Source organism: Periplaneta americana, chromosome 9, assembly GCF_040183065.1.
Source record: "Periplaneta americana isolate PAMFEO1 chromosome 9, P.americana_PAMFEO1_priV1, whole genome shotgun sequence".
In the NCBI taxonomy this organism is placed as follows: domain Eukaryota; kingdom Metazoa; phylum Arthropoda; class Insecta; order Blattodea; family Blattidae; genus Periplaneta; species Periplaneta americana.
The window spans coordinates 175,199,970-175,221,173 of NC_091125.1; the positions used below are offsets into that span (position 1 = coordinate 175,199,970).

The 21,204-nt window shown below is 37.4% G+C and overlaps 1 protein-coding gene across 12 annotated transcripts in view; it reads right to left on the minus strand.

Annotated features, from left to right (window-relative positions):
* LOC138706753 (diacylglycerol kinase theta) overlaps positions 1 to 3,718 on the minus strand; it is a 254,529-nt gene extending 250,811 nt beyond the window's left edge. For 7 of the 12 annotated variants that reach the window (XM_069836410.1, XM_069836412.1, XM_069836408.1 and 4 more), the window contains exon 1: positions 3,339 to 3,717. In XM_069836410.1, the coding sequence (XP_069692511.1) occupies positions 3,339 to 3,474 (136 nt within the window). In that variant the 5' untranslated portion in view covers positions 3,475 to 3,717. Of the gene's footprint in view, positions 1 to 3,338 lie in introns of all 12 variants that reach the window. The other 5 variants (XM_069836403.1, XM_069836402.1, XM_069836406.1 and 2 more) reach the window with 1 other exon arrangement.
* Positions 3,719 to 21,204: the final 17,486 nt, after the last annotated feature.

Sequence of the window (21,204 nt, forward strand, 5' to 3'; positions counted from 1 at the left end):
TGTTGAGGTAACAACGTTGCTATTTAGAATAGAGTACGGTAGTATGGGGAAACATATACATATGGACATTCTGAAAGTAAATATACGTTACACAATGACAATGTCAAAAGAATGTGAAAAGCATTTTATTCTCCTGTCTTTTATAAGCATTTGTGTTTAATTATACACAGTGTTAATGGTGGAAATAAACATGTAGCAACTTTAATTTGTTCATTTATCCTATTGGTCGTCTTTAGGAATTGCAGTGACAGTACCGAATTGCAATGTAGCTACTACAAGATACATTCTCAGTGTCTCAAACGTAAATCTTTTTCGGTACTTTGCAAAGCTATATTCTACATCGCATGACGTCATAGGAGCAAAACGAAAAAACCTAACATCATTGCAGTCTCTAAGAGACATTCCTTTCTTCTCGGGTGACTCTATGTCCACTAATTTGCTGTTTATGTTACACAATGTTCCACATCCTTTATTTTTACATAATATTGATTTCCACTTCTGTTTTACACGTTTAGTAACCGGTGTACTTGGTGTCTCATTAATTCTCTGCATTATTTTCTAAATTAATTTGAGGGCTTCCGGCATCTTTTGCTCTGACTTTTCTAACCGTGTTATAGTTTCAGACACAGTTTAACAATGGATTTGTATGAAAACCAAATTATTCGTCAGAACCTTCAAATTCAGAGCGTTTTTCTTTACGTATTTGTTGGCATTCATTCTACACTACCCCCACCCACTGTACGCTTTACCACTATACTCAGTACGCCGTTATGCGGATTTCCCATTGAACTGCTCTATTGGGTCCGAAGTCTCGAAGCCTGTTCATAATTAATTTAAGAATAAGTTATGCTATAAAAAGAAAATGATCCACAACAGGTCTAAATGTCCAATATCAAATGCAATGGACCACTTATTTACGTTTTCGAACGGTCTTAGACGACAGGTTTGCGTAAAAGGGCTCATCGTGGCAATTCAGACGTCCATGGCTCTTTGCTTCTTGTGGCACGACGACTTGCTGAATCGCGCATAGACACTGCAAGTTATCGCTCCAGATGTGTGTCATGCTGACCACATAGTGCCGATCGCTCCCCTTTAAAGCGGCTTTGAAAGGGAAGTATCTGAAACAACTTACTGAAAAGTAGTAGCCTGTACTGTCTGAATTTGTGCAACACTATAAAAATTACTTAGATCGATCACTCCAACCGCAAACAACTTTCGAAAACAAGTGACTTTGAGACGCAGCGAAAACCTACCTTGTGACGGGTCGCTAATATAACTTCAGTAGGTAGTGCGATGCACTAACACAATGCCCTGTATTCTGTACCGTTCCAGATCAATGATGCAATCTAATGTAGATTAATGTAGGTTTGGATTGAACTTCTTCCATTGCTAAAAATGTAGCTATAACAAAAAGTTCACAACCTACTCGTACTTTCTTCTTCAGGCGAAAACGAAATGATGTGAGAGGAAAAAGATGTCACACTCGGTACTTTTCACTTGAACACGAAGGTAGGGTCAATCTTCCACTTCATTTACACCAAAAATGAAAGAAATTCCAAACAAAACCTTTTCTGAACGAGTAGGTCTAATATTGTTCACACTCCTACGGATACGGATGATGATGATGATGATGATGATGATGATGATGATGATGATGATGATGATGATGATTCACTGACTGTAGACTAGAAGATGCAGGTTGTCTCAAGTAAAAGTACAGAATTGCTCTGTCAGGCATCTTTCTAGAAATGTGACTGCAAGTGTCCTCTTGCATCAATAAGTTAAATGGGGCATGTGATCATAAATGAAGCAATCTCATGTGCATTTATTATGCGTACGAAATAAATACCGTACATTAATCAAAATAAAAGATCACAGTTTTAAAAGAAATGTGTTACTACTATCATCATCATCATCATCATCATCATCATCATCATCATCACCAACTTTAGTCGATGGTTTAGGTCCATGAAAACAGATGGTGTCCGAGATATCAGTGTCCCAAGCGTTTAATTGGGCGAATCAGTTCGAGATAAAAGACGAAAGTTGTCAATACACTTTAATAACATGACACAATTTGAACAATTAGACCTAAATAGTTCACCGACAGAAGTAACTCGAAAAATAATTTTATTTCTGACTGTTATAATTAATAAGGCTTATAGGCGTGTTATTTAAACCTGCACTCTGCAGAGGTGGAATTGAAACCAGTTTTTTGTAAGGAAATCTAGTCCATGAATATCTCCTGGCGTCTTGGAAATTAACTTCATAAATTTGCATTCGAAAACATGATTTATTAGGAGGTTTTGTACTCTATAACTGAAGGGTAAATGTTGATACATGATTTACACTAAATATAGGCCACACACACATCGATTTTCTTTTCTCATTGCACAGAAACAGACAGGCCTATCAACTAAAATGTTAGGTTCCTATGCTTGTAGGAACAACTAGGTAATGTACATCTGTGCGTCAGTTTGATGTTACAGATCATTGCTATCTTTATAACCGAGGTTCGCAGCCCTCATTTTCTTGAGGGGTTCTCTCCTTACCCCCAGTTTAGTCTATCAGTTGCCCTAGGACCCGAAATACAGGGACTGTTCTAACTCTCTACTTCCATGAAAGAATCAGTTACAATTTCCTGTTTAACTTCCAAAATCCTAAATTTCCTGGCTTTCCATTCATTGTCAACGCCAACACAATTATCAGTGTTTCAAAATGAATCGCTGTTTTTGCTACAGTTTGGAGTAGTCCATTGCACGTTGCACGGTTGCCCTATTTTACGGATTAATTATTCAGTTTCTTAAGTAACAAAATACGACGCAAGATGATTCGTGGCTCTACAACTGCGATTCCCCACCACTTAGCTAGGCTGTTCAAGTAAGCTATGTTGTTATTGTTTAATATAGGCTAATATTTACTTTATCAACCCCCTGTTTTTTTTTACCTGCGCAAAATAAAGACAACTGTCTCCATTCCCACACATAGTGATCCTAGTAGATGTCCCCAACAAGTATAATAAACATCAGCGAGCCAGGTGGACGTCATGTCACAGGCCACTATTTCGGTGGCATCAGTGTATTTAGAGGACAGTTGCTGGGACTTCCATCTCTGCCATCGGGACATCGAACACAATTTCCCGAGCGGGCAGTACGGAGGAGTCCACCAGACTCGCGATTCGCAATAATTTCTCGTCCACACCGTCATACAAGGAACATAAATCCGTGCGGTCCATCGCGGGGGGTGGGGGGTGGAACAAAACAGCCCGGGCCCGGGCTGCAGCGGCACCCCCACCCACCCCCGCGCAGTGGCCGGCCCCAGCACCCAAATGCACTCACCTTCGCAGATGTACCCCTGCTGGATGAGCCCCCACAGCATGTCCGTGCAGTGGTGGCAGTAGGTGGGCTTGTGGAACGTTTTCTTGCTGAAGCTGTGCCCGTGGCCGGCAGGGGTCTCGGCCGAGACCGACGCCATGATCCCAGACCCGCCGCGGGACCGTTCACGCCAGATTCTCACCGTGAATTCACACTAGGCACACGCATATTACATGTCTACGTGACCTCGGAGCCGCACACGCACATTGCGCTGCCGTAGGGCGTCCCTGAAGTTCAGAGTTACATGCCTAAGGCGCATTTCCGGAGGCCTTTCCCGTCACAGCTGACCATCACTGGCAAGATATCTGCGCGCACCCGCAAGGACGAGGCGCCTGAGCCGTACAGGAGAAGTGCTGCACGTTCGAGCCTCTCCGGGAGGGTTCGGCTACTCCCGGCGCCGCGTTCAGCAAGCGCTCGGGTCAGGCGCGGTAACGAGAGCGCTCATCGCGGACAACCAAATTGCACGATTACTTTCGTTTTCCGCATCACCTCAAAATAGTACGTTTTACTTAACGTATGTGCACATCAATTCATTATGTACAAATCCTATATTATAGGCCTAGGGCCTATTCTAATCATTCCTAAAGTCATTATTATATTGACGAAAATCAACAATTAGAAGTTCTACAAATGGTAAAATACATTACACCTTCCTTCAGTGGTTCATTCACAAGCAACAAACAGATTCATTCCTTCAACAATGAGATGCTTCTTCACTACACTTCACTGAGTTTTGGAATAATATTCTAGGGAAATTCCATAGATAGTAACAGTATATTCCTATTAAAAAAAAAGAGTAATTAGAATAGTAGTATGTGCCAAATCTAGGGAATCGTGTAGGACTATTTTCAAAAAACTACAAGTAATGCCCATGGCTTGTCAGTATATCTTTTCATTAATAATCTTCCTCGTATGTAGGCCTAATCGTGAAAACTTTGTAACTAATTCAACAGTTCATAGCATAAATACACGTCAAAAAAATGACTTTCATACTCCTTCGGCGAGTCTATCGTGCTATCAAAAAGGAGTGTGTTATATGGCAGTAAAAATTTTTAATAGCCTCCCTATCGTTATAAAAAATGAAACTCAAAACGTAAGATTATTTAGGGCCAAATTAAAGAAGTACCTAATTTCTCACGCCTTCTATTCTGTAGGTGAATTCATGACATTCAATAACGCTTCATGAAATTGATACTAAAACTTTGTGTTGTACTAGTAGAATATATTGTAAATCTCGTCTATATATATTTCATCTAGACTGTGACTATAAATTAAGACTTTATAATAGTATAAAGTTTTTTGACTTGTTCCATATTCTAGCTGTAAGCATGTATGAATACCATGGAATGTTAATAAATACAATACAATACAATACAATACAATATCTGGCCTAGCAGTAGTGCTGGAACAATTCATGCATATCCTAGTCGTACAGCCTGTAGGAGAGAAAATTAAAACATAACTGTTCCTTTTTATACTATTAAGTACGAGAGGTGGGCGAGAACCTCATTCATATTTGATACATAACTGTTCCTGGAATTTATATCTTTGCTTTCCTGATTTTTACAAGAGAAAATGTGGATAAATATTGTAGTAGATCAATCAACCATTTATGATTACGGCACTAGGTCACGTGATGATTTGAGTTTTAAATATTATCGCATTTCCAAAGCACTGAAAAGTTGGGAAAATATGGGAATAAAATTTCTTAACGCCTTACCTATTAATGCCAAATGTGTTGCTCTTTCCCATTTTAAAAAAGTTATCTTAAAGTGGTTAACTGATCTTATCTTTTAATGTATAATTAACTTAGTTTCTAATTTGTAATGTTTCCTTTTAACGAAGCCTATTGTAATATTAATTATTTTCTTAATGACCAATAATAATAATAATAATAATAATAATAATAATAATAATAATAATAATAATAATAATAATAATATTATTATTATTATTATTATTATTATTATTATTATTATTATTATTATTATTATTATTATTATGTAAATAGTTTGTTAGAGCCGATTTCGAGTAAACAGTCAATTCTCGTTATTTTATTTCGGGGAAGGGAAGACTGATTCTGTATTAAAACTATCTTATTTAATTCCTCGACAAATACAGAATGTGAATAGCTTAGAGTAAATCGCTGTAAACAGGGAGTCCAAAATGATTCCTTGGCTATTAAGAAGGCTGAAAACGCAGGCCTGCATTTCCGTGAAAGTCTCGGAACAGACATTTTCCAGCAGCACGTTAGGCATATTCGTATAGTTAACGATAGGCCTAAAGTACTTGTAGAAAAGTGAGGGGACAAAATTATTTAATATTTGGGACAGCTCTGTAAGCAAACCTGGAAGGTAAGTAAGTTACTATAATGTGAATAGAGACTTCGATAACAATATCATGGAAAAAAAAAAAATGTTAGGCCTAGATGGATTTCAAGAATAATATGAGGAGAAGGGTTAGAAAATGGAGACTGCAGTGCACCAGTAGTCTATGGAATTAGGAATGCGTATAGAAATATGGGCCTACATATTTTTCTAGACTGGCCATTTGAATATGCAATAGTCCTAGTTTATACGCTATAGGCCTAATCGAAGGCGATGAAGAAAATTCTCTTCTACACAGCAATTAGTAGGCTAGTACGATCAAAATAGCTTCGTAATATGAACAGAGTCTGAAGTCACACGTTTAAGTAAGCTAGGCTGTACCGCATAGAAGACTTGATATTCTGATAATAAATTACCAAAATAAATCATCCTATTTCAATCCTACACATCACCACCAAAATTTGCATGCTATTTTACACATCTCTATTACGACCTCTACTGCTTTATGCCTGTCCTGTCTGGGGAGGAGCTGCAATAAGTGAAATTAAACACATCCAGTCATTTCAAAATAAAGTCCAACGAATTTCACTCAATTCTCCTTGGTTCGCCGTAACAACCAACTACACAGAGAAACTGGTATTGACACAATAAAACAGTTTATTCATTCACAAGCTAAGAAGTTCTATAACAACCTAGAAAATGTTCCAGGCGCCATCCATTACTCTCTCGGAAGGAAGTCCACATTTCCCACCAGAATCAAGAGCCGACTTCCAATGGACCTCATATTATAATCAAAATTTATCATCACTCCAACCTATGTAAATAATTATTTATTAACAATTATTTTTGTTCATTGAGGAGCCCAATCTAGGCTGCCCTCAATTCAGTGTCATGTATTGTATTTATATTTTTTTAGAAATGATCTGTATAGCGCTAAATGCACTGATCGATCAATAAATTGTTTTTAAAAAATCCTACACAGATATGAGATCACGATAAGTGGACCTGCTATGGTTCCAATGTCAATTGCAACATCTGTTCTTCTTTAAGAGTGCAATTGCTATTCTGCATTAAGTTATGCTACACGCACATTGGCGTTACTATTAATATTCGGTCTCACGTGGTGTCGAAATTTTTCTGTTGCCGAAACTTCCAAAACGGTCCTGGGGTTCACTCATCCTCTTATCAAATCAAATCATACATCTTGATTACACAACTTTTAACACTGTATCACTTCGGAATAACTTATGTATGGTAAGACTTTCCTGTGTTAAATTTCAACGTACCTCGTTTACATGTTTGACCTATTTATGGGTCATCTTCAGAGCTGGTCGTTGTTGGTCTTGGCGCCACTTGTTCTGTTTCCTGTGAGGGTGTGTTCCTGTGGTATAGTGTAGAGTCAAAGAGTGTGTGTGTTTTGAAGTTGAGTTGTGTGAAGATGGCCCATAAATAGGTCGAAACATGTAAATGAGGTACGTTGAAATTTAACAGGGGAAAGTCTTACCATAAGTTACATATTCCAAATCAAATTGAACAGCCTATCGAGTCTTTCGGGGAGGGGGGGGAGTAAAAGGCGGTCGGAGCGTGGTGCCGATCACACAAAAAAGCATGGAGCTTTACTTTATGCCACCCAAGCGTCTTCGTGACGTATAGCCTTAGATTTATCAATATTGTCCTATTAATTTCACGGGAGTCGTAAAAGCTGTGTCTATTTTTATTATAAGAGGCACATCTGTGCAAGCAATAATCGCTGTGGAACTCTCAGAGGTTCAAAACCGTGTGTCCAGTGCGCTAGTCGGCCAATAGGCCTATTATTAGTCTAACAGAGCTGCCTACAGCCCAGTCAGGCTGGCATGAAGCAGCAGTATAGGCAAACATTCAGAGGAGTACATAGTAGCCTACACGAAGTATAGTTTTTACCCTCTTAAAATATTATCACGTTTTCAGTTGATATAGAATACTTGTAGGTATATGCCAATAAATATTCTTAAAAATAAACAGAAATACGCTGAAAAAAAAGTAAATACAATTTGTTAATGACGACAATTATCTATAGGCCTAATTCCTTGCTGCCTTCTTTCAAGTCACTGAATTTATAGCTTTAAGCTAGTTCATAATATAGCATAGTTAAACTCCTTACAAGAATGTTGATAAAATTTATTGTAATGAAAATTGCACATGACAAAATTCTTATCTCCCTCAAAATAATTACGTTGTTGTGCCACTATCTAAAGATAGACCTATTTAAGAACCATAACAGATTTAATGATTTTCGAGATACAATAAAAAAAAAGCAAAATTCAAATTATGGTTTATTTAACGACGCTCGCAACTGCAGAGGTTATATCAGCGTCGCCGGTGTGCCGAAATTTTGTCCCACAGGAGTTCTTTTACATGCCAGTAAATCTACTGACATGAGCCTGTCGCATTTAAACAAACTTAAATGCCATCGACCTCGGCCGGAATCAAACCTGCAACCTCGAGCATAGAATGCCAGCGCTATACCAACTACTCTACTCAGGGCGACAAGAAAAAAGCAAATATATCAGAGTAATTACAGATAGTCCCAATTTCTTACATATGCTGCTGGATGTCCACAGCAAAAGAAAAGGGATGTTTAAGATGAGTTCCAGCCAAGATGAAAAAGTACAAAACGGGAAATTAATCATGCTATTATTAATTATGCGCAGCACCCACATGGCAACCTAGGTTCAATCCAATCAACGGACGCACACGCAGAGAAGGCGATTGGCTAACGCGCAAGTATTACGTCCATTGTTGTTTGGTTTAATATTCCGGAGCGGTCCAGCAGTCTGTCCCGTCATTGGCTCCTTCTTCTCTCCTCCAAACACCTGAGGACCACGACTTGGCCACTCCTCCGAGGTTCTGGTAAATCCCGTTGACCAGGAGAATCTCCAATAAGAGGACAGAAGGCTTTCTTACACCCAGTGCTTCAAACCGGTCTTTCCCCCTCCCCGCCACTTCCCTGACCATGCAATCACAGTCCACTTCGAAGACGTAAACCTATAGGAGGAGGGTCTAGAAAAGAGAATGTAGACAGAAATGCACGTTGACAAAATACCAAGTCTCGTGAATTGTTAAGGCCCATTCACAATGACAATTAAACATAACCGTAACATAAACACAGAAGTTTGCGCCCAGGCTACCAAATGGAATCATTCACAATGATTCACATAAGCATTGACATAAACAATACAGTAAGACGTTAACATGAAAGTTTGCAAACTCCAAACTTTCATGCTTATGCTTACGTGATTTGCAAACAGAACACAATCGTGGAGCGCTGAAGTATACGACAGAATATGAGGAAATGGCGTCGTTGTTATGTTTCCATGGTTACCAAGTATGTTTGCTGTTATGTTTATGTTCCCATCGTGAATGATGGTATGACTTCTTGATTTTACTGTAACGTCAAGTTAACGCTTACGTTATAATTTTCATTGTGAAGGAGCCTTTATTTTTAAGAGGTATGCCATCTAGGCCTATCATTTTTACAGAGGATGTATCTTAGAAGTGACAGAACCAAAACCCATAACCTGCAGACATTTATGATGTTTTATTGTTCTATAATAAAACATTATAAAGTTATTTTTATAATACATTTCGCAACTTCCTTCTTCTCTTTGTAAATTTTGATTAAGGTGTTTGTGTGTGCATGAACTTAGCGTTCATTTTTTTTTTTTTTTTACTTGGTTACCTGTTTCAGAAGTGTTTGCTTTGAGTGATTTTTTGTTTGTTTGTAAGTTTAGCAAGCAATTTAAGGATAATTATAAATAGGCTAATAATTGATAAGAGAGAGAGAGACTATAGGCTATTTAAGTAGGCCTAAATAGCCTATGCCTGCACCTAGACAGGATTTTTTTCTTTTACAGACGTTTCTCGGCATTTCATTTTTCTCCGTATGACATTATCACGTTATGTTTCAGAATAATACTTTATTGTAATCTTATGCCTATTCATCATTACTACTAGGCCTCCTTATTGCTATTATATTAATTAGGCCTAAGCATTAATAGACCTAATATTAAAAAAAATTCATTCATTCATAGAGTTCTTCCCAGGGGCAGGTCTTTCACTGCAAACCCAGTAAACCCAATCTCTCCTATTTTCTGCCTTCCTCTTAGTCTCCGCATATGACAAAAATAATAGTCTAATCAAACATATTTTCCTAGATATATGTCAAACTTCGTTTTCATGCCCTATACGTTATCTGGGATCTCATCTCATAATAATATAGCTTAGCAAATTTTTTAAAGAAATTAAGTTTCACATTTCTACGCACTCAACACAGGTTTGACAGTACGCAGTCCTCACTTCTTCCTATTTCAGAACTGTAGGCCTAATGCTTAGATCTGCCTGAAGTAAGCTTACATATTCATCGCAAGTGACAAAACTGCAGTGTTAATGAAGCAGAATTCTTCTATTCATCACAAATAACTTAAATAGCGTAGGCCTACTCGTGAAGTTTGGATAGGGGCCTACTTAAGAAGTTCCTTCAACTTTATAATGTTCCGGATTGTCTCAAATTCTGCACTCCAGAGTTAAATTAGCAATGTTTTATACGTAGTTAGGGTTGCCAACTTTTTAGAGGAAATACGGGAGACTAGGGAATCGACAAAATTTGACATGGAAAACTGGCAAATTATTCGGTTCAGTTACTAAAAAACGACTTTATTCTACACTTCGGCAGCTAGGCTTAAATTAAGTGTAATTATTTCGAGACATTTTATTTCGCGTACCTAATAGCTGAAGTGCAGTGCACTTTGCAGCTCTGATTTCGTGCTATTTCGAACATCTGTCCAATTATCGTTCACGAGATGCAACGCCATCCTTGAGCAATACTACTTGGTAGGCTTATGCTTAGAACAAACTAGTCAGTTTTTCCAAATTTATAATATCGATATTGTTTGATTTTAAACAGTGAGCATTAAAACGCTCTCGCCATGAAACAATACTAACAATACCATCCCATCGCACCTCGTCATACTCATCCTCTTTCACAATAGCCCTGCCAAGACTCTGGAATTCGTTACCTGCTAGCATCAGGGACTGTCGAAATAAAATTGAATTCAAACGCAAACTTACTAGGCACTTGGTCAGTAATTGAGACTCGTTCAGACATGGTTTCTTGTAAATAGTTCCCTTAATCTGTCACAAAATATCTCAATATATGCTAATTTCATCACTATAGAATTTTGTTATTCTAGGTTTAATTTATAATTCAGTAAATACAAAAATATTCTTTGTTCTTAACTTCTATGATAAATTGTCTAGCTTTCATTAATCAGGTAATCTTGTTGTACTTTAATTCTTATTGTAATTGTAATTGTAAATGTAATGTTAATTGTAATTTTATTGTTCATATTATAGTTGTAATCCCCTGGTAGAGGGGCAGATTAAATAAATAACTTTACTACTAATGCTAATACTAAAACCCATTTCTGGAATTGCATTACCAAGACTGCACATTTTAAACATCTCTTGAAAACCAAATTCATCATAGAGCATAAACGACCATCATTCGAAAATAAGGGAGAAAAATACTCCAAGAGAAGAAAAATACGGGAGCCGGGAGAATGTAAAAAATTAGAGGAACATACGGGAGATCCTGGGAAATACGGCAACCCTATTTATATTACACTTTAAGGCTATTAGGCTATAGCCTAGAATAGTGAACGAACTTTAAAACGCATAAGCCTACCCGTGGGAAACTGATCCCAGTAACATTGCAGTGTAGATTCTGTATTTATTAGTTTATTTACAAAATCGCGCGCTACTAAGCTACATTAACATTTATGAATAATGGGGTAATTAGTCTAATTTTCTTTTTTAAAAATATTCGTCTACTTTCAACGTTTGCGCCATTATTTCACAAGCCCCTGCCAAACACACGCGGATCTTTCCTATCAAAAGTGAAAAAAAAATATTAGCAGCAAATTAAACTTCTTGTTGTTGTTTAGTCAACTGAACCTCACGAGTGATACCAACAAAACACCACTCATGAGGTAACTAGGCTAGGAGATAGGCTAATGGTGTAAGGTGGTCAGTTCCTTTCCCTCTCATCTAATAGAAAAAGCGCATTATTATTAAATTAGATTTTACCGAATTGCAGTCCGGAAGACGTTTCAATGCAAATTCCTATCTAGCAACGAGTTCCCCTGTTAATGAAATACATCATGGAGCCTGGCAAAGAAATCTGATTTGTAACCAAGCTGAAAACTGCAAACTGCGCGTATAGAACGAGACCGCAATGGCGTGCGATTTGCAGCGGTTTGGGCCCTCGCTTAGAAACTCTACCTGTGGCGCTCGCAGCGATATCTAGCGGAAGCCCTGGAAAACAGGCGTTGCGGCTCGAACTGCTGCCGCTGCGATCTTGTAACAAGGAAGCGCACCAAATTCAGTTGTCGGTAACCAAGTGCAGTAATTGCGACTATACCAGGCATGTTAATCACCCAATAGAATAACAGTTCGCATTATTTCACGTGTACAGAAGAAGGCTATTTTTGTGGACTCCAAAGCAGCGGGATTTGCGATGAGGACTTCGAAGAACGAATTTGCAGAAAGCTTGTTCAGCATGGATCGGCAGTAGCCTACCGTTTCTGCGGACGTCAAGGAAATAAGAGGCTGATGAATTGATGGACCAACCAAATCTATCTCTGCGCTTTGATTCGGCTCTTGCAAGGAAGGACCGGCCAATTGGTACAATCAATCAATCAATCAATCAATCAATCAATCAATCAATAAAACTCCTGTATCTGCTCATGAGGAGCATAGGGCATTCACAAAGTGCCTCCATCGGACCCTATTTGTAGCCAACTTCTTCACTTCGCTCCATGTTTTCCCCTCCCTAGCAATTTCCTCCAAAACTGTTCTCTTCCATGTATTTTTCGGCATTCCTCTTGTTCTACTACCCTGGGGGTTCCAATCCAAAGCCATTCTTTCTACTGCTCCATCTTCTTTCCTGATTGTGTGCCCTATCCAATTCCACTTCCGTCTTTTGATTTCTATTGTGATTTCTTTCTGATTTGTTATCTTCCATAGTTCTGAGTTTGTGATTATATCTGGCCATCTAATTTTTAAGATTCTTCGTAAACATCTATTAACAAATGTTTGCAGTTTATTTTGCATAATTTTACTTGTTTTCCATGTCTCACAGCCATATAATAAGACTGATTTCACATTACTGTTAAAGATTTTAATTTTTGTAGATCTAGATATAATATAAGATTTCCATATTGGGTACAACTGGACAAATGCACTAGCGAAATGATATTAGGCAGGGGAATTTTGAGTGACGATGGACCACTTGCAAGAAAACGAAATTATATTGGAGTTGCAAGGGAACGAGAAGTGTCAAGGACAGTTCAGGAAGTAGGCCTGATTAGCCTACTGATAGCCCTATCTTAAGTTGAATATAGGCCTACGTAAAATATCTCTAGAGCGTTAATAATAATAATAATAATAATGATTTATTTTAGCTGGCAGAGTTAAGGCCGTAAGGCCTTCTCTTCCACACAACCAGCAAAAAGTGTATATACATATGCATGAACTTACAAAGAATTCAACGTTCGGTGTTAAGAAAACACCACTGGGTAGACTATAATTTAGGCATCTTCAGGGCCGGGTATTTATAGAGATCGCGAAAATCACGACATAATAGATAGACCTACACAATAAATTTTTACTAATCTTTACTAATTAAGTGATTCTGATTAATAATATGTGGATAAAACAATTGCGACAAATCGCGAAATAGAGTTATAACAGCGAGATATATATACTGGGTGTTCAGTTCAAAATGTGTCATGGCTCGCTGTATGCCGTCATGTGGCTAGCCGATGAGCCTAGAGAATTCAATCTTCCTACACTTCCGCAGAGGTAGAGGTAGAGAAGTTGCCTAGCAAGTACGGCGTTCTTCTTCTTCGTTCTCTTTCTTGGCCTCGGGTTCAATTCAATGATCCCATGTAGCCAGCTAAATTCTCTAATATAAAATTGTATTCTCTTATGTACTGAATAAATAGCACCGAAGTACCGCACCGACCGGTGATTAACTATTTTAAAAAACCATGAATGAGTTGTGGATGATAAACGATGACAGTGAACACGCCTGCACTTCACGGAGACAGACCGATGACTACTCTCAGTACGGCGTTCATTCTAAAGAGTACGTGCCGATACGTACGGTAACGCCGGTAGTGGCAGGAATGTGAACTGTTTGGAAATACGTACTGTTGGGATATGGGGAGAGGGTCAAGACGATTACTTACGTATTTGTTGACATTAACTTCGACGGTCAACATGGACACGGAGCATTTGATTTGTGTTGTGGAATGTTACCGTACGCAACCGATGATAACGAATACCCTGCGTACGACTTGCCGGCGCAAAACGCAGTTCGAAAGAGATTATGGTAGCACACAGACCGTACAGACCGCCATCTGTTGCTACGACGTTCAAGTTATACCGTACACGTTCTCAAGTTCAGATTGAAGAACGCCTTAAATAATAGGCAACTTCTCTAACATATAAGCTGAAACTCGCTTCAAATCGGTGACCCAACAACAGTGACGTCATGACACACTTTGAAATGAACACCCAGTAGTAGTGGCAAAAAAACCGGACCGATCCTTGTAGCAGATTTCAGAGCACGATAGACTGGTAACTAAGACTTTCGTGGTTCGAATCCTGCCTGGAAAGGAAATTTTATTTTTTTCCTTATTCAAATTAAATTTGGGAATAAATTTTATTCCCAAACCTTTTCCATTGCTGGTAAAATTCATGTTCTGGGAATAATAAGTTAATAAAGTAATAAAATATCGCTGCAATCGAAAAGTATTGGGAATAAATTTGAATAAGGAACAAAAAAAAGTTTCCTTCCCAGGCAGGATTCGAACCACGGAAGTCTTAGTTACCAGTCTATCGTGCTCTGGAGTGAAAAAAGGCTCTGAAATCAGCTACAAAGGTCGGTCCGTTTTTTTTTTTTGCCACTACTGTACACATTCGCGAATTATTACACTATTGCGTCGTTTTATGGCGAATTTAATATTCTGAGTTTTTTCGGCTTTTTTTTTCACTTTAATTTGTTGTATATCCAAGTAGGCTACATTACATGGTATTCCAGGTGTTCTGATTACACTAGTGAACTCAAAAGACGGAGAATTCAACATTTCACTAATAATTTGAAGGCTGCAAGTTTTTTTTTTTTAAATTAATGTGTGGTAAACACAGTCTCAATCCTACAAATATTGTCTATTGGCCAACGAATCCAACGAGCCTTTAATGTTACTTATTTGGAAAGTAGACTAATACTTATACTGAGTTAATAAGTTACTCCAGTTCCAAAATAATTGTATTTTCCAAAATTTCCATTAATCTCCGCGAAGAGTACAAATCAATCTCCAACAATCTCCGCCGACACCAACATAAAAAAACACAAATGATAAAATTAATCTCCATAAATACCTGCCCCTGGGCATCTTCTTAGAGAACAGTTTCCTCTTTGTAATGTAACTAAAATAACTTATTTACGTATTTTCTAACTCATAGATTACATGTAGCCTATGATGCCTAACAGAAGTAAATCTATTCCATTTAATAGGTTATTGGAAATACAAATAAATTAATGAGCATATAGGCCTAAGTAGGCTATATCTATAAGTAAGCGCCCTATAAAGCGTTTATAACTTATTTCAATCAATGCTTATTTACAGACGTTCTTTTTTCTCTTGTACGTAGGAGAGACCCGAAGGCTTACACTGCAGCCTGAGGCTTATTGTGCTTACCACTCCTATTTTGTGAATGATTGGGTAGAGAAACGGTCGCGCTCTTGTACAAGCACAGCACGCCGCCCGCACCGTTAACTTAACCCGGGCTATTGTATGGATGATGATGACGATATATGAATTAATGATCGCGAAATGAGTCCGAGGTCCAACGCCGAAAGTTACCCAGCAATTCTGCTTTAATTAGTTGAGGGAAAACTCCGAAAAAAAAAACACCAGGTAGGCTCTAACTTGTCCCAACCAGGATTTGAACCCGGGCCCACTCGTTTCGCGGTCAGACGCACTAATCGTTACTCCACATCGGTGGACTGGTTACAGACATTACAGTAGGGCAGACTTGGCTAATTTCGTGATGGGCCTATTTCTTTTTAAATTTACCACGAAATTATAGGCCTACCAGCGATAATGTAACTTTGATGGCATAGTAGACTATAGGCCTAAATGGCAAAAGAAGTACCTACTATAGCACAGATTTTGTTCACTGCGCTCTTGCAGTGACGTGAGTGTTTTTTTTTTTTTTTTTTTTTTTGGAAATTACTTGAAGAGTTGTGAGATCTATAGCTTTGAATACACCAGAGCCATCTTCAGTTACAAGCCGGAGCATGGGTAGGTGTTTGGCAACGCTGAGTGGAGGCGGACGGAGGCGAAATAAGGCATGACGTTTGACTTTTAGTGCTTTGGTTTCGTTGTCAGTGTACATTTTCGACATTCATTTATACAAAAGTGCATATGATCAAGATTCAGAGTATTGATGTAAGTAATTTAGGCCTATTATGGAATTCGAAATAGGCTAGTATTTTATTTGAGTTTCAGAATACCGCGTAAGCACTTGCATACAGCCACTTATAACTTAAAAAATTAAAAGCATACTGTTTTTTATTGATGGCACAAGGGAAAATAAATAAATACTTAAACAAATGTTACTTGTACCAAAAATAAATAAAATAACGACATACTTTCGCAATACCAATCAATTAACCATTATGTAGCTAGTAAATTGAAGATGTTTTGCCGCTTTATGTTGTTTCACCTCTGACGTGAAAGGTCTAGGATAGCATATAGGCCTACATTTTAATCTCATGTGATTATCTATCGTGCTTTTCTATAAATATTTCAGATTCTCAGGGAGCCAGTTATATTTCGAACCTGGCCAGTCAACATAACAATACTGTTATCCTGAATTATTTGTTATAAACTCTTTCAAATGTTATTTTAAATAAATATAACTACATAAAATAAGCTAAGAATGTGAATTATGCAAACAGAATAAAAATATGAACAGAGGAAACTATTGACATATTGTAATAAAGTATGAGGATGTAAATACAGCTAGGCCAAGTATAAAAATCTATGAAAAAATGAAGAAACATACCTTCAACATAATACGTAACAAAACACATTATCTATTACGTATGTGCCAATTAGCGTAAACTCAGTGAACTTTAAATCCTGTAAATACTAAGTGAAAAAAAAAACATGTCTATAACTAATTTATTACAATAAATAATATTAATAAACAAATCTTGAAAACTAACAAAGCGAGTGTATGCATCCACACATTATAGGTAGTTCTGACGTATAGCAGGCATTCCGAATCTTCAACAAAACTGCAACATTAATTATGGGATCACAAAACAGCTGTTTACAATGAACTTGAAAATCAACGGTGTAGCCTAACTTTATTGATAGGCCTATATGTAGCAGGCGGGATCCAACAATTTGGCTAGAATTCTGATACACCACAAACCACAAGTAAGGTGTTAAAAATTTAGTTTATACAATATTTAATATCTAGAAGAATTGTCAATGACTTTGTCATCATTCACCGTAAAAATTGCCAAAGACTGCAATCATTTTATTTTCATTTATTGTCTTGCTTTCATCGCCAATACGCATTTAGTTTTAATACATAAACAATGAACGTTTGATACGACCGCGAACGTAGTTTCATCGACACACACTTCTTGTTATAACATTCATTTGCATTGTTGAAAACAGACATTAACACAAACACGTGCTTTTGTATCGTAGGCCTCCGCTTGACAGTTAATTTAGTGTTGCCGACCCAATGCTCCGGCTTTGTATATAGATGGCTCTGTAAGTACTGACATTGTATACTGATTGGTGAAAAATATATGCCTATCAATGCACTGATTAGGCTATGTAACAGCCTTATCTTGGGAAGTTATTTTCTTAGCGTTTTTCTCTTTCAATTTTTTCTATGCTATAAGAACACTCACTAGTGGAAGAAATATCAAATACATGAAACATAAAATATTTGTCTATGTCCTATTCATAGCATCTCTGATATGTTGTGCTCGTCTTTTTCTTGGCAAGTTCGACGAGAACCAGAAGAAACCAAAGCAGCAGTCAATGAATAAAGAATATAATTACAAACAAACAAGAGAAATAGAAATAAAATAATACAAACAATATAAAACAGGAGATACTGTAGTATTAACAAAATTTGAGACCGAATGAGCAGCGCTCGTGTTCGGTATGACATTTTCAGCCTCTCAAGTGATTTGAAAGAGGCAGAAAACGAAACAGCATCATCTTCAGGAGCCAAGCAAAGAAGATCTGTGCTTAAAGAAAAGTCGAATGATAAGCCTAATGCAAATTAAGCTTTCAGGAATAACTCCCTGTAAAGTTAATTTGAATAATTTCGAGGGAAAAATTGTTCCGGGGCCGGGTATCGAACCCGGGACCTTTGGTTAAACGTACCAACGCTCTCCCACTGAGCTACCCGGGAACTCTACCCGACACCGATCCAATTTTTCCGTCTATATCCACAGACCTCAAAGTGGGCTGACAACAGTCAAGCAACCAACATTTGAGTGCACACTACCTCTGTGTGACTTTAAAAGCCTAATGATTTGTGCGGATCTTGCTCAGAAAATTTCGAGGACGACAAGCATGGCGAAAGTGCGTCATTTGTGATCAGTGGTTTCATGAAGCATGCCAAGGCCTTTCAAAATACCGAAAGAACTTTAATTGTCTGGGTTGCAGCCATGTACGTGATGGCTTCTGAATGGTGAGTCAAAACGGGAAACGTCTCATCTTCGTTGGCGGCTACAAATTCCGACGGAAATATAAAAGTAAAGATGGTTGGTGCAGATGGTGCTGTGTAAATAAAATGTATAACAGTAATATATATATATATATATATATATATATATATATATATATATATTCGGCTTCCATTTTTGCAAATTAACGAAGTTGACGATTGTTTTACTGACAACTTCATAGCTGAAACCCCTAAAAATAATAACGTCACTAAATTCTGTGACTAAGCTTACGTATTTGACAACTAACTTATATCTCTGCAGACGTCCAGTTTTCACCCAAACTATGGGAAAATGAACAATTCACTGAATACAAAGAAACAACTAGGCTAATCCCATGTTTCACCACGCCTCTCCCAACATTTCACTTTTCTTAGATGTAGCCTACTTCTCCAATTCCAAATAAGTGCCTACATAAAAGTAAGCAGTATTCAACAAGAAATAGCTTACCTGTAAGAAGACCAGCTAAAATAAATGACAAATATTCTCGCCTATATACAAGTGGAGACACCAATACATAAACAATGAAATATCCCGTTTAGATTTGATTAAGGCGGCGTCATACGAAAGCAAAGTGCTCATGAAAAAGAAATGAAGGAATTAGAAATGTCTGTAAGAGCGAATTGATAAGGAATATTACAACAGGTGAGTGAGAAGGGAAATACTGACTTCTTACCATTGTCCACAACGGTCTCACATTGAAAGATACGCTACATATGTAGGAAAATAATTGTTTTCGTTTCAATTCCTTCGTTTTACCACAAGTTACATCATTCTTAAGCCACCACGGTAGTCTAATGGCTAGAGCGCTGGACTTATAATCCTGTGGACCCGGCTCGATCCCTGGCGTAGGGTAAGGCTGCCTATATCGCACCACTTTAGCATTTATAATTTTTATTGAACAATACAGTTTTTATTTTCTCCATTCCTTTACAGAGATACATTCCCAGAACATTTACCTTTGATGTAAAAAAGAATCCTTGAATTTGATTTAATATTTTTTAATTAAAATGGCATTTTAGAAACATATGTCAGTGGTGCCATTTAGGCAACTAGCTTCCTAAATAGCACCTGCGGTTTCTTAAATCGCACAGGTGCGAATTAGGCACCTACAAAGTGGTGCGAATTGAGAAACTACGTCATAAGTTATTATTTCCTTCATTCTAGCCTATAATCACCACATGTTCGAAAATCCTACTAAGTTAAATGTTCTTTAATATTTCTTTAAACGAATAACATCTTAAGATTAGGCTATGGATTCCTTACCATACAAATCCGTTATTTAGTTACAAAATGTTAGCTAAATATACATCCACCTGAGCGATTATATTAGATACTCTATCACCACGCTGCTGACACAAAGAAGTGGCAGAAATCAAGTGACATGGTGGAAGTTCATACGGTAGATTGTAACAATACCACTAGATGCCACACTGCTACAGTAACTTGTTTTAAACTAGCAGTGGTGCGATTTAGGAAGCGGTGCGATTTATGCTACTCTACCCTACCCCCGATTTATAACTTGTACTGGGCAAGCGTGTGATCAAGATAACACAGGGGTTTTCTTCGGGAACTCCGGTTCCCCTGTGGCAGCCCAACAAATCTTCAACATCTCATCTAACGCGCGTGTAGCGTAGACCAGCCTTCTACGGCGCACCCTGGGCAACGACTCTGTCGGTAAATTAGTCTATGCAACTGGCTTCATAGGCTATGGATCAATTATGTAAGTTAAGTACCCGCCATTAGTTAAACAAATTAGGGCTATCATTCTCATTTAGGATAAGCCTATCTGAATTCTTCGAAGTCGCATGTCGTTGTTTAAACATTTTTTGTCTAGCTTTTTTTCGTTTTTCTACCAAGACCCATCTTAGCTAAAGTATCAGTACAGAACTGTAGCGAATCGTCATTCACTATTCATTCATTCATTCATTCATTCATTTTTATTTATTTACTTATTTATTTATGTATTTATTTACTTATTTACTTATGTATTTATTTATTTACTTATTTAATTATTTATTTATTTATTTACTTATTTATTGATTTATTGATTCATTTTTTCATTCATTTATTGATTCATTCATTTAATGATTCATTCATTAATTCATTTATTGATTGATTCATTCATTGATTGATTCATTAATTCATTGATCTGTCTGTCTGTCTGTCTGTCTGTCTGTCTGTCTATCTATCTATCTATCTATCTATCTATCTATCTATCTATCTATTTATTTATTTATTTATTTATAGCTTTTCTTTCACATCACCTCACTCATTTACTTTTATGTAAAATGACAAAATTGCACAAAATCCCACTTAGTTTTAAAGAATTCTCTATACCTATTTACACAGTCACATCAAACACGAAAAAAAAATAACACATTTCCTTATTTCATTGCACTCAATATCTTCTATAATCATGTAGGTTATCCCAATTTCCAAAGCCTTCCCCACAACAATAGATAAAAACAAGAGACAACCTATTAATTCAGATTTACAATTTTTATATTAAAATTTCGCATAATTTGTTCACCTTTTACTTGGAACTACGATAATGTACAACCCTCAGGCCATTAGGGGCCCACGCATTATGCATAGAGTCCAAATTTACTCGATTCAGTCAATTTGGACC